We start from the raw sequence: 23491 nt of genomic DNA, 5'->3' as shown, positions 1-23491 counted from the left end.
TCAATGTCCTTCCTGTAGTGAGGGGCCCAACGCTGAATACAGTACTCAAGGTGTGGCCTCACCAGTGCCAAGTACCTGGGCACAATCACTTCCCTACTCCTGCTGGACATACTATTGCTGATCCAGGACAGGATGCTGTTGGCCTTGGCTGCCTGAGCACACTGCTGGCTCATGTTCAATGGCTGTCAACCAACACCCTTAGGTCCCTCTCTGCCAAGCTACTTTCCAGCTACTCTGCCACAAGCATGGAGTATTGCATGGGGTTTTTGTCGCTGAAGTGCAGGACTCTGCATTTGGCCTTGTTGAACATCATACAGTTGGCCTCAGCCCATCGATCCAGCCTGTCCATATCCCTTTGCAGAACCTTCCTCATCTCCAGCAGATCAACACTCCCACCCAGATTGGTGTCATCTGCAAATTTACTGAAGGTGTACTCAATCCCCTCGTTGAGGTCATTGATGTAGATGTTAAATAGAACTGAGCCCAGTACTGAGCCCTGGGGAATGCTACCTGTGACCAAATACCAACAGGATTTTAACTCCATTTACCGCCACTGTTGGGTCTGTGGCAGTACATCCAAACCCCCGACTCCCCCCACGGAGCCAGGATGGGGGGAAAACAGAGAAGTGTGGGAAAAGGGAGCAAGGGGGAAGGTACCTCTCTCTTTCCTAGGTTTTGCCCTCCCCACACGTGTGGATTAAGCAGCCACAGTTCCAGGAGGATTTTCTGATAAAAAAGACACACCAGAGGAATTCCCACAATCGGCAAACAGCATTGTGAGTAAATAGGAATATTCCTAAGTCTCCAGGAAATACCTGCCTCTTGTTAGTAGGGGTAACATACTGCTTTTGGATTTATCTTTTCCAAATACTGTTTTTGTTGGGATTAAGGTGGAGGATGATGGTTATTAATTTATGAATTTATGAAACATGAATTATGAAAAGTATATTGTTATTAATTTTTAAAATTATTAATAACCAATTAATCACCTTTATATATTGTGAAAATGTATTCCGTAACTGGTTTAGTATATACAATTAGACACCAATTAGAATATTTACAGAATTTGTTTCTAATTAAGGGAATGAAAGGTACAGTTCCACCGCTTGTCCACTAGATGGAGACTCGACAGGACACTTGGTGGCTGTAACTATATACAGAGAAGCTTACAATGTTATCAAGAGGCAAGTCAAGCTGGAATATCACACGGCTAGGCACGGGTGCTTTGAATTGAATGTTACTAGGTGTTGCACACATGAAAAGATACACTGTGTCTTTGTAGCGAGGCAAGTTGCTGGGTTACTCTCGGGCTTACTGTCTGCCCGGGGCTGGCCCATTCCAGGCAGTGACTTTCTTTCGCCTCCCAAAGCCGTGGGAGGAGCGAGGCTTTCCTCCGGTTGGCGGTTTCCCTTGGCAGGGTGGTCCCACGGCGCAACTGCGGCGGCCGGGGGCTGGCAGGATTGGTGCGGCTCCCTGAACAGAGTCTGCCCAGCAGGGCCGGTCTGGGGGAGCGGTCCTGCGTGGCAGGGTGACGGTTCCTGGTAGGTGGGGTCGGCCGTCTCCGATCCCGGAGACGGGCTTTGGGGAAGGGGCACGGTTATGCGGCGATTCCCCCTTGCTTGGCTCGAAGTGGAACTGACAATGCTGAATCTCTCAGCGACTGCTTCCCATTAAGGTGACAATGCAGTCCTTGGCTTGATCTCAAAGGAGAGGATGTCTCTGTCTCTCTTTCGGGAAATCCCAGGTTACTTTACCCTGATGGCACAGGGCTGTGGAGTGGTAATGGTAGCTCCGCTTATCTCCTGCAAACAGCGGGGGTCGCACAAGGCGTGTTGCTGCTGGTCAGCTGGACTGCCTGGCTTGGGCTAGTCCTTCCCCCTCTGGGCTAAAGCTTACCCTCAGGGTTCCAGTCCTCTCAAAGACGTGACTGGGCTTACAACGCTGGCTTTCATAGCTTCAGCAAAGGGATCTCCTTTGCTGGTTCCTCGAGCAGCTCGGGTAGCTCACTTCTTTCCATATTGCAGAGGCCTCTACTATGCTTGCATGTGGGAGTGAGAAGACTTAGGCACTGTGAGCTTATGTAGCTCAAGCAAAGCGAGAGAAAGCAAAAGGAGAGAGGAAATGGGTCAACAAGTGGAGTAGTACTTATAGATTTCTCAAGGCTGGATCTGGCCAATGGGCACACTTGTCAACAACCTGCTTTACCCTATAGAAAGGGTGAAGCTAGAATTATGCCCTTAGATGGAAAGAGCATGAGCATGCCATGTGGTGGGTGCATGTAGTTGTTTACCCCTTAAGAGACAGGTTGGTGCCTGGGCCTTTGTCCCCCTCTCCTAAAAGGAGGGTGGAAGGGGGGACTTGCCCAAAACATGTTGGGACAAGTTTGCTGGTATTTGGGGGCATAATTCTGGGCATATGGTGCCTTCACCACAGTTTTCTCAAACTATTTGTAACTCCTCTATTCTGAAGAAAATCTCAACTGAACATAAGAACCTGTATAATATTCCAAAACTTTTGTATATAGTTATGTGAGTGGCAGAGCTAAATCAATAAATAATTTATATTTTTATTAATTCCCCACCTCATCCCTTTGTATTCATAACAATAATGCCACCAGAAGAAGTATCGAGCCAGGAAAGTGAACGCCTTACCATGAAGGGAAACATATTCTTTGTGTACTTCAATTCAGCACTCTCCTAACAAAGTCCAACTATCTTAATTAAGACAGTGACTTTGTGCCCCATGTTGGGCGCCAAAGGAATGTAATGGTTTAGTGCAAGGGCTAAACTCCCCCACTCCCCAGAGCAGTGTGCACTTGCAGCATGGAAAGCCAATCACATCCTGGGCTGCATCAAGAGAAGTATAGCCAGCAGGTCGAGGGAGGTGATTCTCCCCCTCTACTATGCTCTGGTGAGACCTGTGGCAATGCATCCAAATTCCTTCCCCCCTGCCATGGAGTCAGGGAAGGGGGTGAAGATCAGAAAGTGTGGGAAGAGGGGTAAGGAAGAAAGCACCTCCCCCCCCTTTCAAGGCCGTGTTAGCTGACACCTGGGCCCCTTTCCCCAAGTCACATGTCAGGGCAGAGCCCCGGGCCAGCACAGTAGAGAACCTGATGCTGGTCAGTTTCTTGCCCTTTTTTGGGCATGTGGAACATGATCTGTGGCATTTGCGACACAGGACATTTGGCCCATGAGCTGATATAAAATGGTTTTGCTAGAGAGCACTGAAGGCTCTTCCTGGGATTTTCTCCTCCCACACGTGTGGACTACGCTCTGCAGTCAAGAAGGATTCCTTGAGAAACAGAGACACTAGGAGGACTCCACACAACTGGATCCAGGGTTGTGAGTATATTCGGCACCTGCCTGAGTATCTGGGGAATACCTTCTTCGTTGGTTAGGGGCAACATACTGCTCTTAGGCTATATCATTTTTCAAATACTGATCTTCAATCATCTGTACCCATTCCTGTAATCTGGGGATATTGTGCAACCGAGCAACGAACCTGTAAATAATAATTTATAAATTTGTATGTAAGTTACGCAGGTGGCAGGATTCCTAAATTAATAAAATAGATTATATTTTTTTCTATTTCCCACCTACATTCCTTTATCTGTAACAGACCCCACCTGGAGTACTGTGTCCAGTACTGGAACCCCTATTACGAGAAAGATATGGACGTGCTGGAACGTGTCCAGAGAGGGGCTATGAGGATGATCAGAGGGCTGGAGCACCTCTCCTATGAGGACAGACTGAAAGTTCAGGCTATTCAGTCTGGAGAAGAGAAGGCTCCAAGGAGACCTTATTGTGGCCTTCCAGAGAGCTGGTGAGGGACTTTTTAGGGTGTCAGGTAATGATAGGACTAGGGGAAATGGAAAAAACAATAGAAATGGGTAAATTCAGACTGGATGTTAGGAAGAGGTTTTTCACCATTTTTTTTCACACACACCCCCCCCCCTCCACAGGAGGAAGAAGAAAAGCCACGGCCACTGTCCGGAGGGAGGCTCCCCCATGGGCCCGCCAGCGGCCTCAGCCGCGGCCTCAGCCCCAGGAGCCACCCCTCCCCCCCCCCCCCCCCCCCCCCGAACGGACCAGACCAGGAGCAAGCCCCGGCACAAGCCAGGCAGCAGCCAGCTCACTGTAGCCTAGCAACTTGCCTCACTACAAACACAAGACACAGTGTATCTTTCATGTGTGCAGCACCCACTAACATTCAGTTTAAAGCCCGCGCCTAGCTCGTATAACATCCCTAGCTTAAGCCTCTGACACGTTGTAACTTCTTTGTATGTAGCTAAGCAGCCACAAGCATCTTGTTGAGTCGCCATCTCGTGGACAAGCAGCAGAATTGCACCCTTCATTCTTTAATTAAAAATTAACTCTGTAAATATTCTAATTGGGTTCAAATTGTATATACAAAACCAGTTATGGGATATATCTCAAAATCGTGCACTAGAATCTGTACATAAAATAGTGATTAATTGGTTATTAATAATTTTTAATCATTAATAAAAATTAATTTTCATAATTCAAATTTCATATATCATCATTAATAACTTCTTCATCACAGGGGGAAAACGGAGACAACAGAGTCTGTTGGTATGTATTTGTACAATGGCCTGGCACAAGGGAAGTGCAAAAGCACAGAGCTCTCAGATACTGGAGCTCAGTGTAGCTTGATCCCCTCGAATTATGTAGGGGTGGAATCTATAACCATAGCTGGTGTTACTGGTGGGTCCCAAGAGTTGACTATGTTGCAGGCTGAAATAAGCCTGACTGGGAAGGATTGGGAGAAACATACTATTGTAACTGGTCCTGATGCACCTTGTGTCCTGGGAATTGACTTTTTGTGAGAGAGGTATTTCAAAGACCCAAAGGGTTACAAGTCAGCTTTTGGAATAGCAGCTGAGGAGACTGAAGGTAAAACGCATCTGTCTATTAGGCCCAAGCTCTCAGACGATCCTGCACTTGTGGGACAGCATGAAAGAGAGGATGTGAAACTGCCAGTTGCCTCTCAAACTGTACATCACAGGCAATACAGAATCAACCGTGACTCTGTGGTTCCCATGCATACGTTGATCCGTCAGCTAGAAAGTCAAGGTGTCATCAAAAAGACTCACTCACCCTTCAACAGTCCAATATGGCCAGTGTGAAAGCTGAATGGAGAATGGAGACTTACAGTGGACATTTGTGGCTTGAATGAAGTGACTCCTCCAATCAGTGCGGCTGTATCAGACATGCTAGAACTTCAGTATGAACTGGAATCCAAAAATGCCATGTGGTATGCTACAACAGACATTGTGAATGCTTTCTTCTCTATTCCCATAGCAGAGGAATGCAAGCCAGATCGAGGGAGGTTCTCCTCCCCCTCTACTCTGCCCTGGTGAGATCTCACCTGGAATATTGCATCCAAATTTGGGCTCCCCAGTTCAAGAGGGACAGGGATCTACTCAAGAGAGTCCAACGGAGGGCTATGAGGATAATTAAGGGACTGGAGCACTGCCCTATGAGGTGAGGCTGAGAGACCTGGGGCTTTATAGTGGGGAGTAGAGAAGAGTGAGAGGGGATTTAATAAATGTTTATAAACATCTGAGGGCTGGATGTCAAGAGGGAGGGGACAGGATTTTGTCAGTTGCACCCTGTGATAGAACAAGGGGTAATGGATATAAACTACAGCACAGGAGGTTCCACCTCAACATGAGGAGAAACTTCTTCACTGTGAGGTTCACAGAACCCTGGAACAGGCTCCCCAGAGAGGTTGTGGTGTCTCCTTCTCTGGAGACTTTCAAGACCCATCTGGATGCATTCCTGTGTGACCTGCAATAGATTCTATGGTCCTGCTCTGGCAGGAGGGTTAGACTCGATGATCTCCTGAGGTCCCTTCCAACCCCTAACATCCTGTGATCCTGTGTGATACTCAGTTTGCTTTCACCTGGAGGGGTGTCCAGTACACTTGGAACTGATTGCCCCAGGAGTAGAAACACAGACCAACAATCTTTCATGGAGTGATCCAGACTGCGTTGGAGAAAGGTGAAGCTCCAGAGCATTTGCAGTACGTCGATGACATCATTGTCTGAGGCCATACAGCACAAAAGTTTTCGAGAAACGTAACAAGATAATTGACACTCTGTTGAAGGCCGGCTTTGCTATAAAGCGAAACAAGGTAAAAGGGCCAGACAGAAAAATCCAGTTTCTGATAGTTCAGCCTTGCATCTCTATAAACCCAAACATTTCTGCTTCTTCTGCCCCTTTTCCTCTCTCTCTCTCCTCCTGGCTGGACCTTATCTCGTTTGGTGTTTTGGGGGAGGGATTTTGGCCATGGTGTGCTGAGGAAAAACTAATTTCTTCTGCGCCATTCGGGCCCAGAGGCATGTGGGGGTAGAGAGGTGTGGGGAGGATTGGGGCCTGGGGTTTTGGGCCTGTGATGGTTTGAAACTGTCTTTTTAATTTTTCCTTGCAAAGTTCAGTACAGAGAAAGTGAAAGAATGTAAATAAGTCACTATTGGGTGTAAGAAAGCAAAATAACGATTGTTCTAAACACTTCCATTGGATAGATAGAAATGTTTAAGAACTATTACCCAAAACAAAGTAGGCATTCGGCACATTCTGCGTTCGGCAGTGGGGGCAGTTGCTGGGCTGTCTGGCTGCTGTTTCTTCTTCTCTTCTGGCTGAAGATAACACACTGACCTTGGCAGCTAAGTTAACAACTTTCTGCTTAACTAACTCTGCTTCTCTGTCCAGGGGGGTCTGGGGGGGAAGCTCCTGGGAGAGGGAGGCCCCTTTGGGAGGGTCCCCTTGGGGGGAAGCAAAGGGAGATCGGTTGTGCTTTTTCTGTTGATTGTATATATTTGTGAATGTTGTGTATTTTGCATATTTGTACATATTCATTGCATTTCATTGTAGATTTTAGACTCTGCTTGTAAATACAGCTTTTCATTTGCTTCCAGACTGAGCTAGCCTGGTTATTGTTGGTGGGGGGGGAATTTCAGCTCACACCGACACAGGGCCTAAGTGGGGGAGCTTTTGAAAAGGTTTTTTGGCTTAAAGAAATTGTTGTAAGCCCAGGTTGAAGGACTGGGCTGAGGCTGAATGTGAATTTGAGTATTTTGTCATTTCTGTACATACTTGTGAATAGCACTTACATTTTACTTCCAACTCTTTCCAATCCCATGTGAGACTGTTTTTATTTTGCTTCCTTTGGGGGGGGTAAAATATTATTTTCTGTCCTCTCTTAAAACTACAACAGGTTCCCATCACAATATGGATGGCTGGGTCTCCACGCTTTCCTATTTCAATACTTGTGCTGGATTAGAGACCATTTAGGTAAACTGAACATGCACAAATCCATGGGCTCTGATGGGATGCACTTGTGGGTGCCAAGAGAGTGAAGGAAGACTTAATAATTTTTTTTACTGTTAGAAATTTTCCCAGTAATTAAGAGATTAAGCTTCTAGACATAAATAACAGTAAACCCTTGAGCTTGTTAGAGCGAAGGGAGATACAACTACAGCTGCAGGGAGTAACCACCAAAACTTCAAAAGAGAGATAAAATGGAGCCTTGAAAACAGGATAGATTCTCACACCTGAGCCTTCTGTGGAACTGGCAGAAGATCAGCAAGAGACGAAAAATAAGAACTGCAATGTTGTTGGATGGGCAGGACGTGGCAGTGAAGACCAAGAAGTGAAAGGACTTTATCTATTAAAATTATTTCATGCATATGTAAACAATTTCCTGGAAATTTAATGAATATGTATTCCTGACACTGTATATAAAGCATGTGGAGAACCCTTTTGGTATCCATATTGGACTAGGTGTTACGCCCTGCGCATCGGAAGTCATAAAATAAAGGCAATACTTGACTTAATAGATACCTGGCTACTGGGTTTGATTAATCTCCAGACAATGGGTTAAGCACCTGTGAATGTGCAAACCTGGACATTTCCTGGGGTCCAGATAAACATGTGGCACGTGTAATTAACTTTCATAGAATCATAGAATCAACAAGTTTGGAAAAGACCTCAGAGATCATCAAGTCCAACCTATCACCCAGCACCTCATGACTAACTAAACCATGGCTTCAAGTGCCACATCCAATCCTTTTTTGAACACCTCCAGGGATGGTGACTCCACCACCTCCCTGGGCAGCACATTCCAATGGCAGATCACTCTTTCTGCGAAGAACTTTCTCCTCACCTCGAGCCTAAACTTCCCCTGGTGCAGCTTGAGACTGTGTCCTCTTGTTCTGGTGCTGGTTGCCTGGGAGAAGAGACCAACCCCCACCTGTCTACAACCTCCTTTCAGGTAGTTGTAGAGAGAAATATGGTCACCCCGAGCCTCCTCTTCTCCAGGCTAAACAACCCCAGCTCCCTCAGCCTCTCCTCACAGGGCTTGTGGTCAAGACCTCTCACCAGCCTCGTTGCCCTTCTCTGGGCATGTTCAAGTGTCTCAATATCCTTCTTAAATTGAGGAGCCCAGAACTGGACACAGTTTATATATCGATTCTAATGCACAGTTGTGAAAACATATCCATAGCTGGTTTAGTATATGCAATTCAACCCAATTAGAATATTTACAGAATTAATTTCTAATCAAGGGAACGAAGGGTGCAGTTCTGCTCCTTGTCCACCAGATGGCGACTCAACAAAACGCTTGGCAGCTTTATGTATATACAGAGATTTACAATGTTATCAAAGCAATTCAAGCTGGAATATCACGTGGCTAGGCGCAGGTGCTTTGAACTTAATGTTACTGAGTGTTGCACACGTGAAAATAGACACTGTGTCTTTGTTTGTAGTGAAGCAAGTTGCTAGGTTGTGCTGGCTGCTCGCTGTCTGTCTGCCTGGGGCTGGCCCAGGGCTGGGTGGGGGAAGGCTCCCAGGGCTGAAGCTGTGGCTGAGTCGCTGGCAGGCCGCGGAGGGGCTTTCCTCCGGACAGTGACTTTTCTTCTCCTCCCGCCTCCATGGGAGAGGCGACTTTCTTTCTCCTCCCACCTCCGTGGGAGGGGCAACTTTTCGCTGATCAGTGACTTTCCTTGGCAGGTGGTCCCACGGCGCAACTGCGGCAGCCGGGTCTGGCAGGGCCAGCGATGGGAAGTGGTCCTGCGTGGCAGGGCCGGGTCCTTCGGGATTGGCCTTGACAGTCGAGGTGACGGTTCCCGGTGGGCAGGGTCAGCTGTCTTTGATCCCAGAAACTTCAGGACTGACAGAAGTGGCGACTCCCCCTGCTTGGCTCAAACTGAGCTGTCTATGCTAATCTCGGTGACTGCTTCCCGTTTAAGATTACAATGCAGTCCTTGGCTTGAACTCAAAGGAGAGGATGTCTGTCTCTCTCTCAGGAAATCCCGGGTTGCATTACCCTGACGGCACAGGGCTGCAGAGTGGCAGTAGGGCTCCGTTTATCTCCTGCGAACAGCGGGGTCACGCAGGGCGTGTGGCTGCTTGGTCAGCTGCTTATAGCTGTAGCAGATGGACTGCCGGGCTTGGGCTAGTCCCTCATCCTCTGTGTGATGGTTTGAAATTGTCGTCTTAATTTTTCTTTGCAAAGTTCAAGCAGAGAAAGTGAAAGAGTGTAAATAAGTCACTAATGGGTGTAAGAAAGCAAAATCATGAGGGAGAGTTTTCAGTTGATTTACACAGAATATTTTACTCCTCTGCTACAAAGATATCAGATTACATCAGTATATATAGAAACTAGAAGGAAAAGGGAAATGAATACTTGTCCAAATCCCAATACAGGCAAAGATGCATCCGCCCGCTCAAGGACCAGAATAGCCAGAGAGAGAGGCCCTTCTTTCCAGGGCCATAATGCCGCACAGATGTAAATGCCATAATCATAAATTCATGATTCTGATAGTGCGAAATATTATGTGTTTCAAACCACTACACTTTCCCCACCAACTCATGCCTTCTTTCCACAAGTATGAAGCAAAGTCAGTATACTAACACTTTTTAATAAAATATATTTATGAAATCACAGAATGTTAGGGTGGCAGCTGCTGTTCTGCAAACAACAAAACCTTCTAAGATTAATTCAGAAGGCATGAGATTGTAAGCCTTTCCTAACTGAAAAAGTACATGCTTCGAACTTGTTTATGAAGAACAAAATGAAAACATTACTGCACCTACGGAGGTGATGGACTTCATTGATAAGGAACCGTTTTCAGTACTTTTACAGGGAACTATTTTTAGTGCTTTTATAGGGGACTTTTTTAGCTTGTGTGCAGGTCTGAATTCTATTGGTTAAGTGGGTTAATGTGCAAGATAGAAAATACTCTATAATCCAGCTATTTCAAGCAATAAAGGAATTCTGGAATTCTGCAATTCTGTTGTGCAGCAGCACCAGGGTTTGTACCTTCATTCGCTACATGTTAGGGGTTGGAAGGGACCTCGAAAGATCATCGAGTCCACCCCCTCTGCCAGGGCAGGATCACCCAGAGTAGGTCACATTGGAATGCATCCAGGCGGGTTTTTAATGTTTCCGGAGAAGGAGACTCCACAACCTCTCTGGGCAGCCCATTCCAGTGTTTTGTCACCCTCACAGTGAAAAAGTATTTCCTTATGTTCACATGGAACCTCCAGCTTGCACCCATTGCCCCTTGTCCTGTCATCGGGCATCGCCGAGAAGAGCCTGACTCCATCCTCTTGGCACTCACCCTTTACATATTTATAAACATGAATGAGGTCACCCCTTAGTCTCCTCTTCTCCAAGCTGAAGAGCCCCAGGTCCCTCAGCCTGTCCTCATAAGGAAGATGTTCCACTCTCTTAATCATCTTTTTGACTCTGACCTGGAGTCTTTCAAGCAGTTCCAAGGTCCTTCTTCAACTGAAGGGCCAGAACTGGACACAATATTCCAGATGTGGCCTCACTAGGGCAGAGTAGAGGGGGGAGGAGAACCTCTCTCAACCTACTAGCCACAGCCCTTCTAATACACCCGAGGATGCCATTGGCCTTCTTGGCCGCAAGGGCACATTGCTGGCTCATGGGCATCCTTCTATCCACCAGGACCCCCCAGGTCCTTTTCCCCTTCACTGCTCTCCAACAGGTCAGTCTCCAACCTATACTGGTCCATGGGGTTGTTCTTTACCAGATGCAAGACTCTACACTTGCTCTTGTTGGATTTCATTTAATTTCTCCCCGCCCAACTCTCCACCACTGTTCAGAATGCAAAAATGGAACATTTTGATTCTGTTTAGTGCCTCTTTTTTATTGGATGCTTTAGATACATGTTTTGATTTTGTTTTTTTCTATTAAACTATCAATATTGTGATTTGTTGTAATGAAATGGTGCAAAATATTCAGTTAAACTGTGATCTGGAAAGTTTTTTTCCAGTCCATTGTTTTTTAAAGAAGCAATGTTCAATATCTTAAGAATTCTGAATTCAAATCTGTTCAAAATTTATTGGAAATATATTTATTTTAAAATGGACAATAGTGTCAAATGTGCTATGCAGCCAATACGTATTTTAGATTTGAATGGTTTTCTATTAATAGAATTATTAAAATGAATACTGATTATACATAGGTAACTTCTGTCTGACAAATTAAAAGGATATGTGGGCTCTTGTTTTCTGCTGTTGGTTTTCTACAGAATACTTTTCTGTTTTAGCCATAAAAACATTAAACTCAAGTACTAAATTTTAATACACAACATAATTAGGGAAGATAAATGTCTACGTGGGAATCAAGAGTTGGCGGATGATAAGAATGTGAGCCAAACTTCAGATAAGAGGAATGTGTGTGTGGGAAAGTGCGACAATAGCAGAACACCTGCCATGGGAGTGTGTGAAAAGCAGGCTGGGAAACCATCTGCAAGAGTGTGTGATTAATAAACAGACAAATCTGAAGGTCAATAGGATGTGGGAAGGGAAGTAAGTAATGTGAACATCTCCTAATAGGAGCTTGCCTACAGGACGGGGCCATTTGCTTGCTGTAGCAAGCAGCCAGCTTTCCATGAACTTGCGTCCATGAGTTTGTATTTCAGCATGGCACCTTGGCGGTTTGGCTGGTCCGGCCCCAGGAAGACAGCGAAGTGGGGGTAGTAACAACATGTCTACCCTGATATCTTGTGGCTGGAGCCAATATGTTGTTCCAATTTTCCTCATCTTGCAATGTGTTGAGCACTTTTTTCCAATTACCCAGATTTAAAACTGAACCAAAACCTGCCACTCAGATAATTAATGCTTCTTCATTTCCTTGGCTCTTCATGTTCACGGGGTTGGGAGGGTTTTGAACTCTGCTTTTGAGCTTAATTACTGAAGTAGTGTTTTTAGCTACTCTTGCCTAGTAAGGTTGTGCATGTGTGCTATACATCATCTTCTTCCAATGGTGAAAATCTAGAAGTTGGAGCATCCACAACCTCTACCTAATTCTTGCAGCTTTACTGAGCGGGAATCTTGGATCTACAATGATAATACATCAAAAGACTAGTCCTGCTAAGTCTGCTTCACCATCAGTGTAGTTATATTAGCATGACATTGTGGCTGATCGTGTCTATGTGACATAGCTCATCTGCATCCACATTTGTCAAAGGCATCTTGGGTCTTTCAGAGATAAGCAAGACAACATACTTGGTGGCTTTAATTAGAATCTTTGCTAATTAGTATATTTAGGTTGTGTTAACTCTAATCGTGTTATAGCTGTTTAAGACTTGACTGAATGCAGAGGGTAATGAAGTTGGATGGTAGAGGTGTTCTCCATGGTTTATAAGATTAACTGTTGTTATGAGAGTCTCCTAAATAGTAAGATATGCACCATGGGTTTAAACTGAAGGACTGTGATGGTTTTAAGATTTTTTAATTTTTCTTCACAAAGTTCAAACAGAGAAAGCGAAATAATGTAAATAAGTCACTAATGGGTGCAAGAAAGCAAAATAATGATTATTCTAAACACTTCCATTGGAGAGAGAGAAATGTTTAAGAATCTCTACTCAAAACAAGGTCGGGGAGTTTGGGCAGTCGGGGACTCGGCTTGCTGGCTCGGTTTGCTGTCTGCCGGCTGCTTCTTCTTTTCTGGCTGAAGATAACACACTGACCTTGACAAGCTAAGTCTAACAGCCTCTCTGCTTCTTGACTCTCTGCCTTCTGCCAGGGGGGTCTGGGGGAATTCCTTCTGGTTGGGGGGAAGGCCCCTTGGGGGAAGCAAAGAGGGCTTGGTTGTGCTTTTCTGTCGATTGCACATATTTGTAAATGTTGTGAATAGTGTATATTTGTACATATTCATTGCATTTCATCATAGATTGTAGATTTGCTTGTAAATACAGCTTTCATTTGCTTCCAGACTGAGCTAGCCTGGTCATTGTTGGTGTGGGGGGGATTCCAGCTCTCACACTGTTACAAGGACTCAGGGGGATGGGTCCAATATGATCATGGTCATGCCACTGCATCCAACTGGGGAATAAACCAGAACAATCACAGCAGTGACAAATGCTCCTTAGCTACCTTCCAAGATGAGTGCCAGAAGGCCAACCACCTCAAGGCTGGGTATGACTACGGTGGTTCCTCTTGCTCCCCTCCAGGGTTGCCTTCCTGCTCAATTAAGTCTCTGAAATGCCTGTACAGCAACGCACACAGCATGGGGAATAAAACAGGAAGACTCAGAGATGTGGGTACAGTCTCAGGCCCATGATTGCATTGCAATTGCAGACATGGTGGGATAGCCCACATGACTAGAACAGTGTCATGAATGGCTATGAACTCTTTAGGTAAGACAGGACAGCAAGGCGTGGCCGTGGAGTTGCTCCTTATGTGCAAGACCAACTGGAATGTACTGAACTCTACCCAGGAGGGGAGGAAGATGTTGAAAGCTTATGGGTAAGAATTAAGGGAATGCAAATATGGGTGAACTGTTGTGGATGTCTACTACAGACCACCAAACCAGGAAGAAGATGTCAATAAGGCCTTCTACAGACAGCTGCAAGTAGCCTCAAGAACGCATTCCCTGGTGATCATGGGTTGATTTCAGTCATCCTGATATTTGTTGGAAAGGCCACACAGCTAGGCATAGTCAATCCAGAAGGCTCTTGCAGTGCACTGACAATAACTTTCTGATGCAGGTGGTGGAGGAGCCAACAAGGAGAGATATGCTGCTGGACCTTGTATTAACAAACAAAGAAGATCTGATTGGGGATGTGAAAGTTGGGGGATTCCTTGACTGTGTGGAAGAAGCAGGGCAATAAGTAGGATTGCAACCCTGGACTTCAGGAGGGCTAACTTTGTCTTCTTCAAAGACCTGCTTGGAGGAATCCCATTGCCTAGGTCTCTAGAAGGTAGGGTATCCCAAGAGAGCTGGTTAATATTCAAGCATCACTTTCTCCAAGTTCAAGATAGGTGCATTCCTTTGAGAAAATAAATCAAGTAGAGGAGGAAGGAGACCTGCATAGATGATCAAGGAGCTGCTGAAAAAAGTCATGTGGAAGAAAGAAGCTCACAGTATGTGGAAAAAGGGACTGGTCACTTGGGAGGAATATAGGAACGTTGTCAGGGTATGTAAGGATGCAACAAGGAAGGCCAAAGCCTTCTTGGAAATAAATCTGGCAAAGGATGTGAAAGACAAGAAGGGCTTCTTCAAATACATGAGTGGCAAAAGGAAGAATAGGGAAATGTGGGCTCACCGCTGAATGATGTGGGAGCCCTGGTGACAGAGGATGCAGGGAAGGCAGAGTTACTGACTGCCACACCTTGTTGTATGTGATTGCAATGTTCTTTGTCTTATCCTATAGCGATTTTACTGTATGTATTTTATGTGGTAAAGGTACTCATATGTTCTGTACTGGAAAATGATAATCCACAAGGAGCACAAAACAGACCTTACTAAACTGCAACCCGTGGAGCCAGGATGGGGGGAAACAGAGAAGCGTGGGAAAAGGGAGCAAGGGGGAAGGCACCTCCCCCTCCCCAAGGCTATGGTCGATAGATGCATATGAGCCCTGTGGTACTATGTCTTTAAATTTTTTCACAGATCTTGAGCAGAAAGTAGTAAAAATGTAAATAAATCACTATTGGGTGTAAAAAGGAAAATAATGATTATTCTAAACAATTCCATTGGAGAAATATTTTCCATAAGATTTGGTTCCCAAAACAATTTTTCTCTCCTCGCTTCAGCCTGAGAGATACTAACTGTGTGCTTCTGCTGGCTTCTGCTTGACCAACTTTGGCTGCATCGCTTTTATTTTGGCTAAGTCTAATATCTCTGCTTCTCTCTCTTTCTTCCCTTGTTCACAGGGGGGTAAGGGGGAGGCAGGGAGAGAGAAGCTGTTGCAGTTCTCCTGGTCTTTTTGACCAGGGGGGTCCTTGTGCTGTTTGTTAATTGTAAATACCTGTAAAATATTGTAAATACTGTATATTTGTACGTATTCATTGCATTTCATTGTAGATTGTAGTTTTGCTTGTAAATACAGCTTTCATTTGCTTCCACTGGCAAAGTTATTGTGGGGAGGGAATTTCCAACCCACCACAGGCCCTTCCCCTCAAGCTACATGTCCGGCACAGATCCCCATGCCAGGGAAAGCCTGGGCAATGGTAATCAGTTTCTGCCCTTTTCGGCTTTTGGAATATGCTTTCTAGTAGCGTTTACAATAGCAATTAGAATAGGTGTTTAAATGGGTAAGATGCATGTGGATTAAGCAGCCACAGTTACAGGATGATTTTCTGATTAAAAGAGACACTAGAGGAATTCCCACAATCGTCAAACAGCATTGTGAGTAAATTGGAATATTCCTAAGTCTCCAGGAAATACCTGCCTTTTGTTAGTAGGGGTAACATACTCCTTTTGGATTTATCTTTTCCAAATATTGTTTTCTCAAACTATTTGTAACCATTCCTATATTCTGAAGATATTCTTCAGCTGAACATAGAACCTGCATATATATTTCATAACTTTTGTATATAGTTAGCTGTGTGGATGAGCTAAATTAATAAATATATATTTTTTTTATTAATTCCCCATCTCACCCTTTTCATTCGTAACAGTGTCCAGTCATCCAAACAGTTTTTGACCCAGCAAAGAGTGCCTGTCCAGACCATGGGCTGCCAGTTTGTCCAAGATGATACTGTGGAGAACTGTGTCAAAGGCTTTACTGAAGTCCAAGTAAACAACATCCACAGCCTTTCCCTCATAAGCCATGCAGGTCATTTTGTCATAGAAGGAGCTCAAGTTTGTCAAGCAGGACCTTCCCTTCATGAATCCATGCTGACTGGGCCTGATCCCCTGCTTCTCCTTGATGTGCCTCATGATGGTCTTCAAGATGATCTGCTCTATGACCTCCCCTGGCACCAAAGGCAGACTGACAGGTCTGTAGTTTCCTGGATCCTCCCTACAGCTTTATAAATTGTTGGTGCCTCCAGTCAGTTGGAACTTCCCCAGTCAGCCAGAACTGCTGATAGATGATAGAAAGGGGCTTGGATATCACCCCTGCCAGCTCCTTCAGAACCCTTGGGTGTATTCCATCTGGCCCCATAGACTTGTGTGTATCTAAGTGGCAGAACAGGTCCCTCACCATTTCCTCTTGAATAATGGGAGCTCCATTCTGCTCCCCAAATCTATAAACAGACAACTGTTGAGACCTGAATGATAGAACTTCCACAGCAGAAAAGTAGCTGCTCAAAGTAGCTCCTTAAAGACTTTCCAAAGACCCCAATAGACCTATAAAACTTTACATAGACTGAGCTTACCTACCTTTTTTGTTCCAATATTGATTCTCTTCTGGTCAAAAGTAGTGATCTAACTGAAATTCTTTTGGTATCAGAGATTGCTCTGTCAAGACATTTCTAAAGACTTCAGGATTTTTTCCTTCCTCTAATACAGGAAGTATGTAATACTTCAAGAGTCACTGTGGTAGATTTAGGCTATGCCTTTAAAATTTTTCACAGATCTTGAACAGAAAGTAGTAACATGTAAATAAATCAGTATTGGGTGCAAAAAGGAAAATAATGATAATTCTAAACAATCCCATTGGAGAGAGATATACCATAAGATTTTGTTCCCAAAACAATCTCTGTTCTCGCTTCTTCGCTCTGGGAGATACTAACTTGCTTCTGCTTGACCTTGGCTGCATTGTTTTGACTGGTATTAACTTCTCTGCTTCTGTCTCTTGTCCCTTGTGTACAGGGGGATAGGGGAGGAGGCAGGGAAGGGAGAAGCTGTTGCAGCTCCCCTGGTCTTTGGCCAGGGGGGTCATTGTGCTGTTCATTAATTGTAAATATATGTAAATATTGTAGATACTGTGTATTTTGTACATATTCATTGCATTTAATTGTAGATTGTAGTTTTGCTTGTAAACACAGCTTTCATTTGCTTCCAACTGAGCTGGTCTGTCAAAGTTAATGTTGGGGGGGAATTTTCAACCCACCACATTACAGCCACTTATAAACTTAATTTGTTAGCTTACAAAGGGGTATTTGATAAGGCCAAGCCAGAGACTACAGCAGCTGCATTAAAGTACATTCATTTCTGTCCTTTAAGAAGCAGTATCCATGAATTCTTCTTGAGGACAGATCTTCACAGTCTGTATTTTAAAACTATTCAGCACATAGAAACCTAGACAAATACCCTTCATTATACTGCATAAATAAAATGAAAAAACCTGCTGTCCTGAAAACAAACCTGACTTCAGTATAGTGTCGATACCCCCTCACTGATCTAGGATTTTACTGGCAATAGATATCTGTGTTATAATGACTAATTGCAGAATCAAGAATATCAGCAATTGTGTTCATTTAGAATATCAAGTGTAAACACTAAATCATCATCAAGGGACTTACCACACTGAATGTCTTCTGATCCAGTTCTTCAGATATAAGAACTGGTTCACTAGTTGTAGTAATATGAACTGGAATATTCAACAATGAACCTTTTTTATTTTTTTCTATATTTTCAGATTTGATTTCATTTACCTAAGAACAAAATATGAAAATGTATCTGAAAACAAAATCTTAATTTTGATCTGGAATTATACTGCAATTATGCAATCACTGTAATTACTGCATTGTCTCTAATAATAATAATTTAAAAATTCTGACATTCAATGACAGTACCTTTTATTTTCTCTATCTGAGGGATGGAGAAGTAGAATGGATAAGTTCCTTGCATCATTTGCACTCAGTCCCACTAAGCTATGCATCTTTAAAGAGGTAATTCCCCATTTCATTTGCCTGTCCACAATTATATTTACAAGTGGTAAAAATAAACTTCAAATGATGCAAAAGACTTCAATGAAATGACAATTGTAAATGATCCAAAATACCTTTTCAACTCAAAATTGTTCACAAAAACCTGGTGGCTTTTTCTAGTTCTGTATAAGAAAAATAAGCCTACTTACCTTTTCTTCCTTTACTTCTTTTTCTTTCTGTGCAGATTCTTTTAATTTGTCTCTGTTTTCTTTGATATTTTTTAATTCTTTCTTATCCTCTTTTTCTTTTTTCTCCCTTTTCAGATCCCTCTTATTTTCTTTTTCTTTTCTCTCTCTTTTTTCTTCAGTTTGTTTCTTTATACCAAAATCTGACTCAGGCTTTTTCTCATTTTCTTCTGCTTTTATTTTTTTATGTGGCTGTTTCACTGAAACAATCTCATCCTGCAATACACAAGTATATCTGTTGTATCAAATTGAGTTCCGAAAAATGCAAGTTTTGAAACCATCAGATTAAAATGTACTTTCTATTTGTGTGTGACTTCTTTAGACTTAAGTTTAACACCTAAGAAATGGACCTGGAGGCAGCTGCGAAACAAAATGAGGACTAATCGCTCATTTCCTTCATGTGACACAAAACAAGTACTAACTAGGGAGGGGTAATGAGGGAGTGAGGGATTAAGTCCATTTAACAGCAAGGCACCAGCAATCCAGGATGTTCCTGGATTGCATAGATGACAACTTCCTCCTCCAAATGGTAGAGGAACCAACAAGAAAAGGTGCTATGCTGGACCTTGTTCTCATCAACAGGGAAGGGCTGGTAACCAATGTGAGGCTCAGGGACAGCCTTGGCTGCAGGGAGCATGAAGCAGTTGAATTTAAGATCCTCAGGGCAACCAGAAGGACGTATTCTAAGCTTACGACCCTAGACTTTAGGCGTGCAGACTTTGATCACTTCAGGGATCTGCTAGCCAAAGTCTCATAGGACAAAGCCCTAGAGGGAAGAGGAGCCCAGGACAGCTGGTCAGTATTCAAGGACCACCTCCTCTGTGTCCAGGAGCAATGTATACCAACAAAGAGAAAAGCAGGGAAGAATGCTAGGAGGCCTGCCTGGATGAGCAAGGAGCTGCTGGACACGCTATCACTTAAAAGGAAACTCTACAAGAAGCGGAACAAAAGACAGCTAGAATGGGGGGTATATAAGGAAGCTGCCCGAGCAGCAAGAGACCTGGTTAGGAAAGCCAAAGCAGAGTTTGAATTGAATCCAGACAGGGAGGTTAAAGGGAACACTAAGAATTTCTACAGGTATATTAATGGTAAAAAGAAGACTAGGGAAGGTGTGGGCCCCCTCAGAAAGGAAACAGGTGAAATGGTCACAAGTGACCTGGAAAAGGCTGAGGTTCTCAATGACTTCTTTACCTCAGTCTTCACTGCAAGGGCCTCCAGCCACACTCCTGGAATAGTCATGGAAGCTAATGGCAGGGATCGGGAGGAAGAAGTGCCCATCATAAGTGAAGATCAGGTTCGTGATCACCTGAAGAACCTGAAAGTGTTCAAGTCCATGGGACCCGATGGGATACACCCACGGGTACTGAGAGAACTGGCAGATGAGGTGGCTAAACCCCTCTCTATTATATTCCAAAAGTCCTGGAAGTCTGGGGAAGTCCCCACTGACTGGAAATGGGGAAACATTACTCCCATTTTCAAAAAGGGGAAGAAGGAAGAGCCAGGGAACTACAGGCCAGTCAGTCTCACCTCTGTGCCTGGTAAGATCATGGAGCACATTCTCCTGGAGGCACTGCTGAGACAGAAGAATAGTGAAGAGGTGATTTGGAACAGTCAGCATGGGTTTACCAAGGGCAAATCCTGCCTGACAAACCTGGTGGCCTTCTATGAACAAGTGACGACATTAATAGATGAGGGGTGAGCAACTGATGTCATTTACCTGGACCTGAGCAAAGCCTTCGACACTGTCCCACACCACATCCTGGTCTCCAAACTGGTGGCACATGGGTTTGATGGGTGGACCACAAGATGGATAAAGAACTGGCTTGATGGCCACACCCAAAGAGTGGCTGTCAATGGCTCCATGTCCCAGTGGAGGCCAGTGACAAGCAGAGTCCCTCAAGGTTCAGTCCTGGGACCAGTCTTGTTCAATATCTTTGCTGGTGACATGGACAGTGGCATTGAGTGCACCCTCAGCAAGTTTGCTGATGACACCAAGCTGTGTGGTGCAGCAGACACGCTGGAGGGAAGGGATGCCATCCAGAGGGACCTTGACAGGATGGAGAGGTGGGCCCATGACAACCTCATGAGGTTCAACAAGACAAAGTGCAGGGTCCTGCAGCTGGGTCGAGGCAATCCAAAGCACAAATACAGGCTGGGCAGTGACTGGCTGGAAAGCAGCCCTGAGGAGAGGGACTTGGGGGTGCTAGTGGACGAGAAGCTCAACCTGAGCTGTCAATGTGCACTTGCAGCCCAGAAAGCCAATCAGATCCTGGGCTGCATCAAGATAAGTGTGGCCAGCAGGTCAAGGGAGGTGATTCTCCCCCTCTACTCAGCTCTGGTGAGACCCCACCTGGAGTACTGCGTCCAGTTATGGAGCCCCTATTACAAGAAAGATATGGACATGCTGGAACGTGTCCAGAGAAGGGCCACCAAGACGATTAGAGGGCTGGAGCACCTCTCCTATGAGGACAGACTGAAAGAGTTAGGGCTGTTCATTCTGGAGAAGAGAAGGCTCTGAGGTGACCTTATTCTGTCTTTCCAGTATCTGAAGGGGCGTATAAGAAAGCTGGGGAGGGACTTTTTAGGCTATCAGGTAGTGATAGGACTAGGGGGAATGAAATAAAGCTGGAAGTGGGGAGATTCAGGCTGGACGTGAGGAAGAAGTTCTTCACCATGAGAGTGGTGAGAGCCTGGAATGGGTTGTCCAGGGAGGTGGTTGAAGCCCCATCCCTGGAGGTGTTTAAGGCCAGGCTGGATGAGGCTCTGGCCTGCCTGATCTAGTATGAGGTGTCCCTGCCCATGGCAGGGGGGTTGGAACTAGATGATCCTTGTGGTCCCTTCCAACCCTGACTGATTCTATGATAACTTTCATATCCCTAAAGAAATCTGCCCCTGTAAAAAGAGCTAAAAAAAGTAAGGAAGTAGGTATCACAAGGCTGAGCTGATTTTTCAGGGCATGGGGATGATAAAAGACCTCTGTTCTGGTTAGTTTTGTTCCAATCACTTTTTACTGACCACAAATTAAACATTCATAGTCACAGGATAAGGGATCAGATTTCCAACTCTCAGGCAGACGAGGTTGCACTGGAGCGCTGTAAGGCACGAAAACTGAAAACAAGGCTCAACCCCGCAAGCTACCCAAAACGTGAAAGCAGAGCCCAATCCCAAGCAAAGCGCAACTAACTTACCCTAAACACTCAGTAAGTAACACGGTAGTACTGAAGATCGCGAGATGGCAGAGCTGTCTGTTTCCCATGCAGGCGGGTGTCCCCACAGAACCAAATCTTGTCTTGTCGGATTGGAGAAACGGCAGAACCTCGCCAGTAGCGAGCTTCAGTTTTTTTTAAGGTCCCACGTCCCATGATGTCATGCCAAGACATCACAGGAGGCTGGGTCCTGGAGCCAAAGCCCCTCCCATATTTTGCAGTTGCATTATATAACTTCTCACCCTGCTACTCATGCACGCAGCCTGCTTAGGGGGTCGTGTGCCCCCTGCCCATCAATAGCCTTCCTAATCTTCATCCTCCTCCAGGTCCATTTGACCTCTACAAGGGGTTTGAAGGACTTTTGCAGTTAGCTCAGGATGTCAAGACATTCAATACATTCCTATCCCCGCTTAGTTTATAAACAGAGGAACCTGCAGATACATGTTATTTGTTACTCTTATCATGCAGCTGTGAGCTTCTGATCAAACACCAAATATTCCCAGGCAGCCCCAGGCAGCTGGGTACTTCTAATCAAACTCCAATTAACTCTTTCCTGTTACAATGCCTCAAAACATCACTTATTCATTCTGTTCTTTCTAATCAAGATTGATTTTTTTTCTGACCCTGAACAAAAGTTGCTGCCTGAAGAATCATTATCAGTAGTAATAATGGTTTAGTCAGAAACACGAGTTTTATATTCAGATCTTATATTAAAAATACATTTCTAGCAGATACAATGATTAAGTCATTAAAGAACACTGTCACTTGTAATTGGGTGACAACATTATTTTATGATATTATAATTTGGAAAATTAATCAAAATGTCTGAGCTACAGGCTTATTATAAAATTAAAATAGATATAATCTTCCATGTGATTATATTGATGCACAGAAGGAAGATGCCATTCAAGTGCTTCAATTTTATTAAGTCAAAGAGAAGATCAAATAGAAAGCATTAATTATAGAAACAACTGAATAGACATCTTTACGATATGAATGATGTTTACCTCATTATCCTCATCATCTTCTTCAGATTTTTCTGAGGGGGGTAATGAGTAGTTACTTTTTATTTCTTCTTTAGTTTTTGCAGCTTTTGTTGCTCTGTTCTTCTTAGTTGTTGTTTTCCTCCTTTTTGAATTGCCCTGAACGCAAATTAGTACCTTTATTATGTCAACTGAAAAGTGTCTTTGCACCACAACTGCAGAAAATTTCTGCTTTTTATGTTAAAGAAAGTATTCATTTTAATTATTGCCACTAATGACCACGACTTTTCTCAGGACTGGAAACTGACCTAATGCAACAGTAGAGAATATATAAAAATAAGAGATAATTAAATGCAATTAAACATGCAATTAATTACTTGAGTTATTCTTATATAATATGATTTGTGATACAGAGAAAAATTACACAAAGCAGAGTGGAAGTAAGAATAAAATAAGTATCTGATAACAAGCCTTTAAGCATATTATGTTGTCTTGCTACTGAATATCAAGCCTTACTTACTGCACCAGTAAATCTTTGTGCTTCTTTTCTTGCAAGGTCTTTATTAAGTAATTTAATGAGGTAATCTGCACGGGTCTGTAACTGCTTGGCCTGGGGTTTCTTATCTGGATCATCAGGTAAAATCTGAGGAGAGCAATGGTAGCATCAACTACAAGTATACATTATCAAATTAGGAAGCTGCTAGTCTGGAGCACTGGGAACAGGAAAAGTTGAATTAAAAAGAAGATAAACCCCCAATACTACAGCTATACCTGACCAATATGCCAGCATGCTTCAAAGAATGGAGAATTTCTTAAAAGTTTTATTTTTCCCCAAACACGCAACTAATGTAATCTTGGAAATGGTTTCACAAAGTTTATAGTAAACTCAAGAAACTAGTATGAGATTTCAGTTTGCACTTTCAGTTTGTCTAAAAAATTCAGAGCTCTTATACCACTTT

General features: G+C 44.1%; 1 protein-coding gene across 1 annotated transcript in view; it reads right to left on the bottom strand.

Annotated features, from left to right (window-relative positions):
* The window catches only part of LOC128979911 (chromodomain-helicase-DNA-binding protein 1-like), a 130389-nt gene that overhangs the window by 11561 nt on the left and 95337 nt on the right, over positions 1-23491 (bottom strand). Inside the window, 4 exon segments of the mRNA XM_054398306.1 lie at positions 17751-17882; positions 18308-18559; positions 22557-22691; positions 23053-23175. Coding sequence (XP_054254281.1) covers positions 17751-17882; positions 18308-18559; positions 22557-22691; positions 23053-23175 — 642 coding nt within the window.

The sequence above is a fragment of the Indicator indicator genome, assembly GCF_027791375.1.
Source record: "Indicator indicator isolate 239-I01 chromosome W unlocalized genomic scaffold, UM_Iind_1.1 iindW_random_scaffold_91, whole genome shotgun sequence".
Lineage (NCBI taxonomy): Eukaryota > Metazoa > Chordata > Aves > Piciformes > Indicatoridae > Indicator > Indicator indicator.
Note: the sequence above shows the minus strand (reverse complement) of the source record. Positions and strands in the feature narration are given on the sequence as shown.